The sequence below is a fragment of the Carcharhinus amblyrhynchos genome, chromosome 4 (genome assembly GCF_965287045.1).
Source record: "Carcharhinus amblyrhynchos chromosome 4, sCarAmb.v2.hapA, whole genome shotgun sequence".
Taxonomy (NCBI): domain Eukaryota; kingdom Metazoa; phylum Chordata; class Chondrichthyes; order Carcharhiniformes; family Carcharhinidae; genus Carcharhinus; species Carcharhinus amblyrhynchos.
In genome coordinates, this window is record NC_137327.1 from 77,322,388 (window position 1) to 77,335,591 (window position 13,204).

At 43.0% G+C, this 13,204-nt stretch overlaps 1 protein-coding gene across 1 annotated transcript in view; it reads right to left on the reverse strand.

The window, feature by feature from the left end:
* LOC145342642 (sodium/hydrogen exchanger 2-like) overlaps positions 1 to 13,204 on the reverse strand; it is a 151,359-nt gene that overhangs the window by 65,521 nt on the left and 72,634 nt on the right. Inside the window, exons 4-5 of the mRNA XM_080188188.1 lie at positions 9,079 to 9,296; positions 5,936 to 6,132 (exon numbers count right to left, since the gene is read on the reverse strand). Of these exons, the coding sequence (XP_080044314.1) occupies positions 5,936 to 6,132; positions 9,079 to 9,296 (415 nt within the window). The remainder of the gene's footprint in view (positions 1 to 5,935; positions 6,133 to 9,078; positions 9,297 to 13,204) is intronic.

A 13,204-nucleotide genomic window follows, 5' to 3' on the forward strand; every position in this document is an offset into this window, starting at 1 on the left:
AAGAAAACACCTCACCACCATCTTCCCAAGCGCAATTAGGAATGGCCAATAAATGCTGGCCTAACCAGCAACGTTCACATCCCACGAATGAAAAAAAACTCAAATGGATGTGAGAAGATTTCTGTATTAATTTTTTTGCACACGTTGTCTAAGGATTTAACCATGACAGCAATTTCTATTCACATTATGTTTCAACATAGAAAAATATTCATAGATGCTTTGACAAAGACAGATATAGTAGCAGAGTTGACCAAAGGCTTTTGTCAAATATGAGAGTTTTAAAGACAGTCTTAAAGGATGAGAAGGAGGAGGAGGGACATATGAGTTTAGGAACTGAATTTTACAGCCCCAGGACTAGGCATGGCCATTAATGGTGAGGCAAAGGCAGGGAGTCAGACAAAAGGCTAGAGTGAAAGGAGTAGAAAGTTCTGGAGTACAATAAGTTTTAGATTTGGGGGTGGTTACTGAGATGGGAAGCAGCGAGGTCATGACGTGATTGAAACGTAAAGCTGAGGATGCTAAATTGGAGAAAACCAAGGAACAAGAAGCCAATGTTGATAGTGAGTTTAATTTGAGTGAGACTTGATGCAGGATGGGCAGCAAAATATCAGCTGGTTATGGAGGGTGAATGGGAGGTCAACCTGGGGAATATTAGAATGATCAAGTCTGGTGGTAATAAAGGTGAAGAAGAGGTTTTCAGTAGGAGGTAGGCTGAGATAAAACCTATCACCAAGGTGATTTTTGTAATGGAGAGATTATGTTGTCAGAAGCCCATGTCAGGGTCAGACAGGATGCTGAGACTCGCGATTATTTGGTTTATCCTGTGACAGTGGCTGGGGAGGGAAAAGGAATGAGGTGGACATGGTCTGCAGTTTGTAGAGAGGGACTGAAGATGACGCCTTCAGTCTTAAGTCTTAACACCTTCAATGAAAAGAATCACAACCAGGAAAGGAAAGGTTTCTTTCTGGAAGTTTGGTTGGAAATAGGAGAAGGGGTGGAAAGGAAGTGTGGATCCTCCTTGGAGATCCTGTTAACCTGAGAAAACTCCAACTAGAAAAATGCCCAGGTCCCTTTTGTTAAAGGCTAGTGCAGGGCTGAGCAATGATCATTAGACCAGCATACTTGAGAAATGAGAATAACTGAGCCAGCCTGAGAGATGGGCTGAAGTTTTTTGGTGGTGGAGTACTGGAATAATAACTTATTTTACATTTTTCAACACCAGGGCTGGAGACACTGGCCAGCACTCACCAGTGAAGAGGCTCCTGGCAAAGACAGACCTTTCTTTGTGTATGTTTGACTGTGAGTTATGTCACTTCCATGCACTAGAATCAATTTGTTTAACCATTTGGAAATTGGGGTGAATTTGGGTTATTCTATTACTTTTATTCATTGTACCTGCCTGGTAGTCCTGCAGGATATCTGAGGCTGGCATCCCAGTATTAGCATGGCATCTGCTTTCCTTGCAGTGCCTGCTTGCCTGCCTTCCTATGCCAGTATTACACTTATCAAAACATTCCGGCAGCAGACCACAGCACACTTACAAGCCTCTCACAGTGCACCAATGTGTTGCGGCACACTGCTTGGGAACCTCTGTAATAACATGCAATATAAATATAGATTGATTTTGTCTGTACAATTTAATGCGTGTTTCTATAGGTCACCTCCCAATCACCTCTATAAAATCTGAAGGGATAGAGTTCATGCTATCGGCAATCTGGCCATTGCCAGTTCTGTTGGTGGGACCAGGTTCTGGCACAATATTCAAATGAGCACAGGAAGTCAATTTGCATTGGACGTAATTTGCATTTCAAACTCTCTGATCTTTTCCGTTGCGTTGGCTGAATGGGGCAAATTGCCCCATTAAAACAACACAAGCAGAGACTCCCAGGCATGAAGATCTCTGTTTTCCTCAGTCTGTCTTGGTAACTCAATTCTTTTACAATAGGAACCAGCCTTGTGACTTTTCTCAGCTTCACTTCATTCAGTTTTTTGATATGATTTGACAAGGCACTCGATCCAAAGGTGAAATATTCTTTCATTCACATTTAACACAGAAGCTCTCTATTCTGACATTCTAATTGAACAATTCTCATTTCAGCTTCTTAATGCTGGTTATTGATCTGTTTGACCAATATTTTGATCTCCAGTATTGTCCAAGCACACTCACTTAGGAAACTGAGCAATTGTGCTTTTTAAAAGATGAATTGATGTACACAGTAAAAGGGTTTGAAAAGGAACATGACATTATAAAATAACCTTTGTTAACAGTAAGCAGAGAAATGACGGGGAGGTGAACATTGTACATGGTTGTTTAACTTCCTTCTGTAATCTGCATTAATGGAGATGTTACGGATAGATTAATACTCCTGTTCAATTTGCAGACTGAAGTTAAAGACACGCTTATGTTACTACCGCTGTGACTCACTCAGTTGGTAGCTTTCTTGGCTTTAAGCCCAGGGGTTGTAAGTTCAAGCACCACTCCAGACATTTGGGCTGACATACCAGTGCAGTACTGAGGCAGCGCTGCACACTTTGGAAGAGCAGTCATTCAGATGAAATTTTAACAACATCTGTCTGAAAGATCCCATGGCACAATTTCAAGGAAGGGCAGAGACGTCCTCTCTCAGAGCTGGAAATCCCTTGCCAACGTTACTAGAACAGGCCCCAAGCTTGACCCTCAAGGCACCTCTTCCATCGTGATCCTGGCTCTCTCCATCAGCTGGGGAAGAATCCTCAGAAGGAGAGCCTCCAGCCATTTGCAGATAATCTGGAGGGTATTCAGGGAGCATAGTGCTATCTGTATATGTTCCCCTTCCACTGGTGATGAGTGAAAGTTGAGGTTAACTCTCTTCAGGCCCTCACAGTTTTTAAGCTGGCCTGAATCTCCAATAGTGTATGGTCAATCAGATGGTTATGGGACTTGCAGGATGCCAGTTAACCCTTTGCCTACACCTATCTTTACTGCCTCACTACTCAAGTAACCACTGCATTCTCCTTCAGTTCCCCCCTTCGAAGAATCTGTCACTCCTTTAAACCTCCCATTGGCAGCGTGGTCTGCCCCATTCATTGGCCATCCCATGCTTGGCTGAAGTGGGAAGATGGTGGAGTAGGTGCAAGGGAACATTACAGCTGCTTCTGCTTCCATTCAGGAGAACCGCTCACTTCTTGTTAAATTCTGCCCATCAACTTAAATCAAGGAGAAATAGATCTTTTCAAAGACCGACTGCAGGAAATTGGATGTTGTGGGTACATGGAAGAAAAATGATGTTGAAGGAGCAGGGAATAATGAGAGGAGTGACCCAGGAGTTGTTTCTAATTTATAGCCATAGCTTAGAATCAGAGCTCCCAGCAAATTTGTCAAATCATCAATCGAGAAGTTAAGTCAATGACCCACATAAGAAATTGGAATGTCAATGAGGGTGGATGTGAGAAAGTATCATTTCGGGCACCAGACACACTATGAATAATGTCCAAATACCTCAAGGTGATGTTGAAACGTTCACCTTGCCTGTGCCCATTCTCTGAAAGAGCTACCCATTTAGTTCCTTTCCCCTAATCTTATCAGTTCTCCTCACATTGTTATTTATAAAATAGCTATCCATTTCTGTTTGAAAGCCTATTATGTACTTTACTTTCATCACTGTTCTTGGCAGAGCAGTCAAGGTCCAAACAATTCTCTGTATATCCACCCTCCAGCCTCTGGATTTATTCTTGTCAGATGGATCTTAAAATTTATTCCTCATTACCAAATCATTAACAAGAGCAGATCATTTCTCCTTGTTTAATTTATGAAAATTGTTTATAGTTTTGATGACTTCAGACAGAACTATTGGCCGGGAGTCTCCCGGAAACATTTTAAGTTCCCAACCTGTGGGAAAATCCTGCCGGTTATTTGAACATGATTTCCAGATGAATCTCTGGAACTCTGAGCACCGCAGGGTGCCTCAGCATGATTCAGTCTGGAAATCTGTGGGCAGGACTTATTCCCGCTGGAAAGGCTGGCAGCATAGTGCTGAGCAGACCACTGCATATGCGCTGATCTATCAGCATGGAGGTTGGCATATGTGTAGTGGCCCTCCCATTGCTGGCCAGTCCCGCAGCCCCAACTGATGTCCTTCCACTCACCCCCCCACCCCTGATCACTAGCATCCCAGATCTCTCCAGACCAGCCATTATTTGTCTCCTCCCTCCCCCCCCTCCTCCCTCCCTCAGACCAGCTCTGATCACCCTCTTCCCTCCCCCACGAATCCTGATTGCAGAGTGGCAGCAGGTGTCTGACCCCCCCTTGGCACTGCCTGATGTCTACTGCCAGTTTTCCCCTTGGGTAGTGCCAGGGTGCCACGTTGGCACTACCAAAGGGGCAGTCCCTCCCCTTAATCCAACCTCCTGGGAGGGCCTCAATGGCCTCTTTTCCCTCTAGCAAGATCAGGACGCCTGTTCCCCATTAGTGGGGAGCAGTTGTAAACTCCACTGGAGGGAAACAGTCCCAGCAGGGAGGCAGGGGTGGAGTTGGGAGACACTAGCAGGCCCGAAGACTTCAGTCCCAGGCTTGCTAATCGTATGGAAATGAAGATTTCCATATTGTAATTAGCTCTGCACCACTGTCTGGTGAGGAGCCGATTACCTGAAAAAACTTAGTGCTGGAGATGCACAGAGACCGTAATGTCCAGCAGACTGAGAGAATCACCCCCATTGTGTTCATTTGGCTTGCCAACAAGTGTGGACAATGTTTAAATCACATGGAAAGTGGAGAGAAGAACCAAAGGCTGATCTCCGGTACTGTAGAAGTTAAATAATAAGGAAGACCTTCTGTGATGTGAAAATTGACAGGTTTTCTAAAAGGCTGATTCCACTCTGCCAGATTACTGCCCTGGGGGAGACTAAGATCCACTCTTGTGGTTTTTATACTCACATGACATTAGTGACTGCATTTGAAAGTTCATCCATTGGTTGGACCGGCCTAGAGGACATTCTGAGGGCATAGAAAAATGCAACTCAAAGAGAAGCTATTTTGTTCCCTTGAACTTGTGATCTGGATTAGACTTGGCCAGACGAAGTGAGCATGCAACGGAATGAGAAACTGTCTAGAAGATGTAAGACAGCGTATATGGATCAATAAGTAGAGTTAGGAAGCATATTTTCAATCTAATGGCAAATAAATGAGTGCTGAAGCCAGGAAGAATCACTTAGTGTAAAGGATAATCAGTACTTTGAATTGACTTCTGGACAGAGTAAGAAGTGGAAATGTTAACTAGAAAGATTCAGTTGCAAATAACGGTTTTAATTTCATTCCTAAGTATATGGTCTCATTTGAACTTAGCTTGTGATTGCTGGAACAGTGGGGGAATTTTTATCATTCTTATGCATGAGTTGCAGATTACAAGAATGGTTTGGCCCAAGGAGCAATGAAGGTTTAATGCAGATGCTTGAAGTTCATAAGATATAGGAGAAGAATCAGATCACTGGGCCCATCGAGTCCACTCCGCCATTCAATCATGGCTGATATGTTCCTTATCCCCATTTTCCTGCCTTCTCCCCATAACCGTTCAACCCATTGCCAATTAAAAATCTGTCTAACTGCTCCTTAAATTTACTCACTGTCCCAGCACCCACTGCACTTTGGGATGGTGAATTCCACAGATTCACAACCCTTTGGGAGAAGTAGTTTCTCTTTAATTCAGTTTTAAATTTGCTTCCCCTTATCCTAAGACCTCTCATCCTAGAAAATCCCACCTGTGGAAGCATCCGCTCCATGTCTATATATCCTGAATGCAAAATATATACAAACTCAGCAATTGAGATTGGCATCCAATGTTGAGGCACTTTAACCATGACTCACAAGATATTACAATAGAAGGGGATCAGAAATATTTTTAAGGCAGTATGAGGAACTTAGTATTGATAGCAAACTGTAATCAGACAAATCCCTGCTTACCTGAACGAAGACTGTAAAAAAGATGACCACTATAGTGGCTGTTGTGAACAATTTCTTCTGGGGGAAATCTGGAAGCAAGAAAACCAGGGAGAAACAGATTGCCCCTCGCAATCCGCCGTAGGCTATGATGAACTGATCTTTTGTTGTTACTACATTCACACGGAACTTATTCACGATAAATGTCAGGAAAATGACACCTGAGAACAAAAAGGAAATCAAGAAGAAAATCTGTTACTAGACATTGGTAGCTGCTGGAAAACCTGAGGATGATAACATTGAGAAAATGAAATTTCATTTGCTTTCTCACAACCCTGAAATATAGTTCAGTTATCTTCTCAGGAACAGGCTCTTGTTATCTATTTCTTGAAAATTGAGTTTTCTCAATGTGATAACTTTTTAAAATTAATTTTGACGTTAGAGAAAGCATTGCAACTGACAAATTACATTTTAAAAAATATTTTCTTTCATAGGATGTATGAGAATCGTCCCCATTGTGTTCATTTTGATGCCCAGCAAATGTGAACATTTAAATCACATGGAAAATGGAGAGAAGAACCAAAGGCTAATTTCCAGTGCCAGAAGATTGAACAAGAAGGAAGACTTTCCATGGTAGGAAAATTGGGCATGTTTTCTAAAAGGCTAATTCCACTCTGGCTAGGCCCGCATTTATTCCCAACCTTAATTGCCCTGGAGAAGGTGGTGGTGAGCCACCTTCTTGAACTGCTGTAGTTCCCATGATATAGGTACATCCACTGTGCTGTTAGGGAAGGCGTTCCAGGTTTTTGACCCAACGACGGTGAGGGAACGGCAATATAGTTCAGGCTGGAGCATGGCTTGGAGGAGAACTTGCAGATGGTGGTGTTCCTATCCATCTGCTGCCCTTGTCCTTCTATGTGCTAGAAACGATGGATTTGGAAAGTGCTGTTGAAGAAGGCTTGACAGAGTTTCTGCAGCACATCATATAGATGGTACACACTGTGTACATTCCTGTGTGTCAGTAGTGGAGGGAGTGAATGTTGAAGCTGGTGGTTAGGATGCGAATCAAGTGGGCTGCATTGTCCTGGACAGTGTCTCACTTCTCCGGTGTTGTTGAAGCAGCACCCATCCAGACAAGTGAAACACACTCTGACTTATGCGTTGTAGATGGTGGACAGAGTCAGGAGATAACATTTACCAAACAAACTATTCCTAAACTCCGTCTCAATATCATGTTAAGATAAAGGTAAATCTCAGCACAATGTGAAATCAGGTCTCTTTCACACACTGGCCAAAATCTTCTGTCCTTGTTCGCGGCTGGGATTTTCTGATGACGCAGAAAGTGAATGGAGTTCTGGGTCCCACCAATGGAAAAGGTCAGAGAATCTCGCCCATTAACCTTTGTGAGTCATTTTAAAATTTTGCTGCACTCTCACAATCTCCTGCTTGACAGAAATATTGGACATGGGAAAAGATCATTTGCTCCATCAGCCACCATCTCAACCACCCTAGAATGCCTCATGAAATTTATCCTGTGATGTATACTGTTTTTTTCCTTCTTCAGCAGATATTAAACTTCTCAGCCATCATACCTTCTTGATTGTCCTATAAATAACTGCTAGATTACAGATATTTTATAAAAGAAAATATTGGTTAGTTCATGTCAGTTAGCTTAGGATTTCAATTTTCAGAGTATAACTATAATGACTTGAAATTGAACTTGATTCAGTTCTGTGGTGAGCATCACGTTACTAGAGTATTCCAGTGCCTCAATTGCTACAAACTAGAGGGATATGGGATCCATTCCTGTGATTTTCCACATTGTAAGATTCTAATCTGGACAATACTATGAGAAGTGATGTGTTTTCACCCATGGAGAGACACGTAAAATCAATGGCTTTGTTGTCTCCTTTCTGCCCTCTTATTAAATATTAATTTCTTGAACAAGAACAAAAGAAATAGAGGCAGGAGTAGACCACATGGTCTGTCACAATTGCTCTACCATTCAGTACGATGATGGCTGATCCGGGCCTTCAAGTCCACTTACCCAACTCCTCCTGTTATCCCTTCATTTCCTCAGAGACTAAAAATCTGTCTGTCCCAGCCTTAAATGTATTCAATGATGGGGCATCCACTAACACTCTGGGGCAGAAAATCCAAAAGATTCACAACGCTTTGAGTGAATTAATTTCCCAATTGATCGGCCCCTTATCCTGTGGCTGGGGCCCCGCGTTATAGATTCCCTGAGCATCAGAAACAAGCCATCCGAGGCTTGTAAGATCGTGTGCAAGGAATGCCGTTCTGCAAGTCTTGGGGAGGCTGTGCAGGTAAAACCAGGGCCAATCACTCTCAGCATCCACCCTATTAATCCCCTTTAGAGTTTACTCAATGCAAACACCTTTCATTCTCCCAGAGATAATAGGCCCACTACTGCAGTGAACATTGCAGCAAGGAGAAAATAGTGAGGCATTAAAACGATACAAACTTATCGTTTTGCTTGACCACTTTGTCATATCAGTTATAAAAAGATCTTGACGTTAGAGAAAGAAAGCCACGTGACCTGATGGACAGCTATGAGTGGTCATGTGATAAGGCCACAAAGAATAAGTCCAACTAGCATTCCTAACTTAATCTTTTCTACCTGTTAATGGTCACCACAGATGTGTCTCATGTGATAGAATTCCTACAGTTCAGAAGGAGGCCATTCGGCCATTGAGTCTGCACTGACTGTCTGACAGCACGCTCCCCTGCCTTATCCCTGTAACCCCACACATTTACCATGGCTAATCCATCTGACTACACATCTTGGGATACTAAGGGGCACTTTAGCGCAGCCAATCTACCTAACCTGCACATCTTTGGACTGTGGGAGGAAACCCACAAGGGGAGAATGTAGAAATTCCATGCAGAGAGTCACCCAATGCTGGATTCGAACCCGATTTCCTGGTGCTGTGAGGTAGCAGTGTTAACCACCGTGAGACAATGCCACCTTACTGTGTACTACTATGCCTCCCAGCTTGTTGCTCAGGCATCTATGTGCCATTTTTGACTGGGGAACCATATGGGGGATATGTGGAGGTGTGATGGAGTAGGGGGGGAGGGACGGTTGTGGGAGAAAGGTGAGCAAGTTATTGAAAAGAGAGAGAGAGAAAATAAATTCAAATTACCAACTGCTCTCCAGACAAGGCAAAATATCATTGTGAAACATACATAGGGCCAGCTCCATTCGTGTTTGTCCCCAATAGTGGAAACACCGAGGAAAATAAAGATGAGGGTCTCACTCACACTGCTCCACATCTTCATGAAGTACTTGATTGTAGTGTGAGACTTCTGCGAGATATTAGCCTCCACGTATCGTTTCATACTCATAGAGCAGGCAATAATTCTGAAAGATACATTTCACATCCATTTAATTGAACCAAATGAGGATACCCATGACTTTCCCTTATCATTACAATTGACATTATCAATACCTGGATTGCAGTTACTGTAAAATCTTGTTAACCTGCAAACCTATTTTCAGTATCTGCTGGTCAACTTGAGCTTCTTTTTAAGAATATGATGCAAAGTAACAGGAATAGTATATTTTATCCTCAAGACTGTTCTACCATTCAATTACATTTTGCTAGATCGCCACCTTTTCCTCTTACCCCGAATACCTTTAATCAACAAAACGTCCATCAATCTCAGACTTAAATTTAACAATCGATCTGACATCAACTGTTGTTTGCGAAGAGAGTTCCAAATTCCCACCATCCATTCATGCGTGGAAGTGTTCCTGAACCTCATTTCTGCAAGGACTGGCTTTGCCTTCCTGGGAAAGCTGAAGAACCCTTTGCAATGCTCTCTCAAGTCAAGAAAAGCAGGGAATATTTTAGTGCAATTCAAGTAAATAACAAGAATTTATTTAAGTGTTGGCTGTGGTTATGTCGGGAGCTCAAGGTGGTGTGGGTCTCAGACTTGAGCAAACAACTCTTAGCTGCCATGTACATGCAGTTACGAGAGAGTGCCACACTGTTGAAGGTGCAGGATTTTTTTGGAAGAGACATTAAACAGAGGTCCATCTGGTCCCTCAAGTGGACATAAAAGGTCCCATGGTACTCATTTCAAAAAGAGTAAGAGAGTTCTCCCAAATGTGCTGGCCAAAAATTTAGCCCTCTAGGCAATATCATTAAAATGGATTATCGGGTCATTATCTCATTGCTGCTTTTGGATCTTGCTGTGCACAATCCAACTAATATATGGGCCCTTCAAGTTCCCTTTCCTTAACCCCCACCCCCATTTAATCCATTCTTAAGATTGGCATGGTCTCTGTTTCAATGTCTAATTTCAATATTGTATCCATGGGAAGGAAAGGCTAAAAATCTGTTTGCATAGAGATGCAAAGAGATCTCTTTGCTCCCTTTAGTGACGCTACAGAGGTCGAGGGAGACTGAAGTAGTGCAGTTTCCACACAGCTGGGATGAGGAGAAGTGTGCTTATGAGTATATCACCTGCATGGGCACTGATACACTCTACAGCTGAAGTGGTTGCTGAAATGCCAGGATTCCAAATTTAGTCTTGGCTGCAGATATGTATGCCGCCCTTGAAAATGTAACCATAGAAAGGCAAGGTGGACCCACTTCTGATGCTATTTAAACGGCCACTTGAGGCATTGCAAGGGAAGTACTTTTGACTTACTTTTGCTCAGGCTGAATTGGCGGAAGCACTGCAGTAACTTGCAGTGAAGGAGAGGAGAGCGCTGGATCCAGGCAGGGAAGAGAGCCATTTGTTACGTTACGTCTTAGCTGGGCAACCTGACCAGGAGATGAAGGAGGTGATGTGATGATACCATACATGAAAAAAATGTATTTTAATCATGTTCCTTCTCAAGACTTTGCCGGTATCATGCTGTCTGTAACCGGTGTCCTCTAATTGCTACTGAAGCAACATAATGGATAGCATGGTGATTTTAATCTGGACTAATGCAGTGTTCTGTGGTTTAATGGTCCTTTGGGAATTACTGAGTGGAGCTTCATTTGGGGATGATTGACAGATCAAGCGATGTGCCTGAGGACAACTTTTTTCCATAGAAAAGTCCAATTTTTAGTTTCATTTTCTCAGTTGCTGCTAGAAGCTGATGGAAAAAGGCAGTATCTCTCTCTCTCTCTCTATCTTTCCAGAGGCTTGCCGAATGGTCCAGGACTGGGGAACCTCAATATTTAATCCAACATTCAAAGGACCAATTCACAGCAGGCGTTTAGAAAACTGAAAATCCAGCATCATGTGAGCATCTTGTTTCTGTGCCAAGCCTGAAGAGGGGTGTATGTCTGTGGGACAGTTTAACTTGGAACAACAAAGATAGTTAGCTGTTAGGAGTATACTGTGTTGCGCTTACATCTTGTAATTGGTAAAAGTATGCTAATTTCTTGTTATGTTTTAACTGTATTCTTAAATAAACTTTGTTTGATAAAATCTTCCTAGCGGGTCACTTGAATCATGTCTGGAGTGAAACACCTCAAAGTCACCCATGCTAAACCCAAATGTAAAACTTAGAGTCTCGGTTGGCCTGGGTCATAACAGTGGAGAGGAGAAGCTCTGCCAGAAAGGAAGTAGGAGAAGCCTCCCCATCATAACCATCATCGATATTTCAGGAGCAACACTCTGACATTCCAGGAGCAATGCCTGAGACGATGCTTACATCATGCCATCTTGTTCAACCTTATACTGGAATGACAGTGACTCTCCAAATGGCTGTGACGGTCATCGCTATCTTCATTTTTATGGCTTTAGATTCTTTCAGGTAGCCATGAGAGATATCACCAATATATCATATTGTTGAGTTAGTCCAAGCACCCGGAAAGTGATGGAAGGCAAGTACGTCAAACATGGATTCGTCCTGTCCTCCCACAGCAGGCAAGAACAAAGTGAAAGACTTGGATCTGTTGGCTTAACATAGTTCCTGAAGGTGTAGGGTGCCATTAACTATATCTGTATGAATGTCCATATCCCATGTTAACAGGAGAAAGTACAGAAGCCACATGACAAAGTGTACATGTGACATTTCTTCCATAGCTGAATAGCTGGAGGCGTGCGGAGGCAGTGAGAGATGGGTACTATGCTTGCAGCATAAGGAGGTTCAAGACGATATAGTGTTATATGTGAATGTTAGGCATGAGTCCTGAGTGTCAGGGAATACTGCTGAGTGAGTGAAGGGGGAGCAGTGCATTAAGCAAAGGAGGAGGTTGGTGATGTGGTGGATATAAGATACAATGTATATATATATGTGCACACATATATATGCATTCACTCATCTTGACCACCCATGAGAGGTCACTATATATTTTCTGGCACTGTTTCCATGACCTTCATGTCAGACCCTGGGCATTGACCTCTCTGGTAATGTCCTCCCATTTTCTAATAAGCTTTGTGTATGGGTGATTTCTGGTTCCCATGTCTGGGTTACCAGTGCCTCCAAGATCATAGAATCATAGAATCCTACAATGCAGGAGGAGGCCATTCAGCCCATCCAGTCTGCACTAACTACAATCCTACCCAGGCTCTATCCCCATAGTCCCATGCATTTACCCTAGAAAATCCCCCTAACACTAAGGGACAACTTAGCATGGCCTAACCTGCATCTGGAGGAAACCTATGCAGACACAAAAAGAATGTGCAAACTCCACACAGACAATGACCGAAACCAGGAACTGAATGCAGGTTCCTGGTGATGTGAGACAGCAGTGCTAACCACTGTGCCACTGCGCCATGATGGCATCACTGAACCTAGTATGTCTGTCCCTTGTCTGGTGTGTCATTCCCTTTCACTGGCATTCTTCCAATGCTTTACAGACAGCCTTCAAGTCAGGAATGCTACTTTGCTTTAACAGGGAGTAAGTCTTCAACAAGAGCAGGTTGGTTACTGGAGAATGCTACTGGGTTCCCCTGATTTGATTTGATTTATTATTGTCAGAAGTATTGAGATACAGTGAAAAGTATTATCTCTTACTCGCTATACAGACAAAACATACCATTCATAAAGTACATGGGAGAAAAGGAAAGGATAGGGTGCAAAATATAGTCATAGGGTCAGAGAAAGATCAGCTTAATATCTTAGAATAATAGAAACCCTATAGTACAGAAAGATGCCAATTTGGCCCATCGAGTCTGTACTGACAACACTCCCACCAAAGCCCTTAACCCACATGTCCCCTGATACTAGGGTCAATTTAGCATGACCAGTCAAGCGAACCTGCACATTTTTGGTCTGTGTGGGGGGAAACGGGAGCACCCGGAGGAAACCCACGCCAGCAC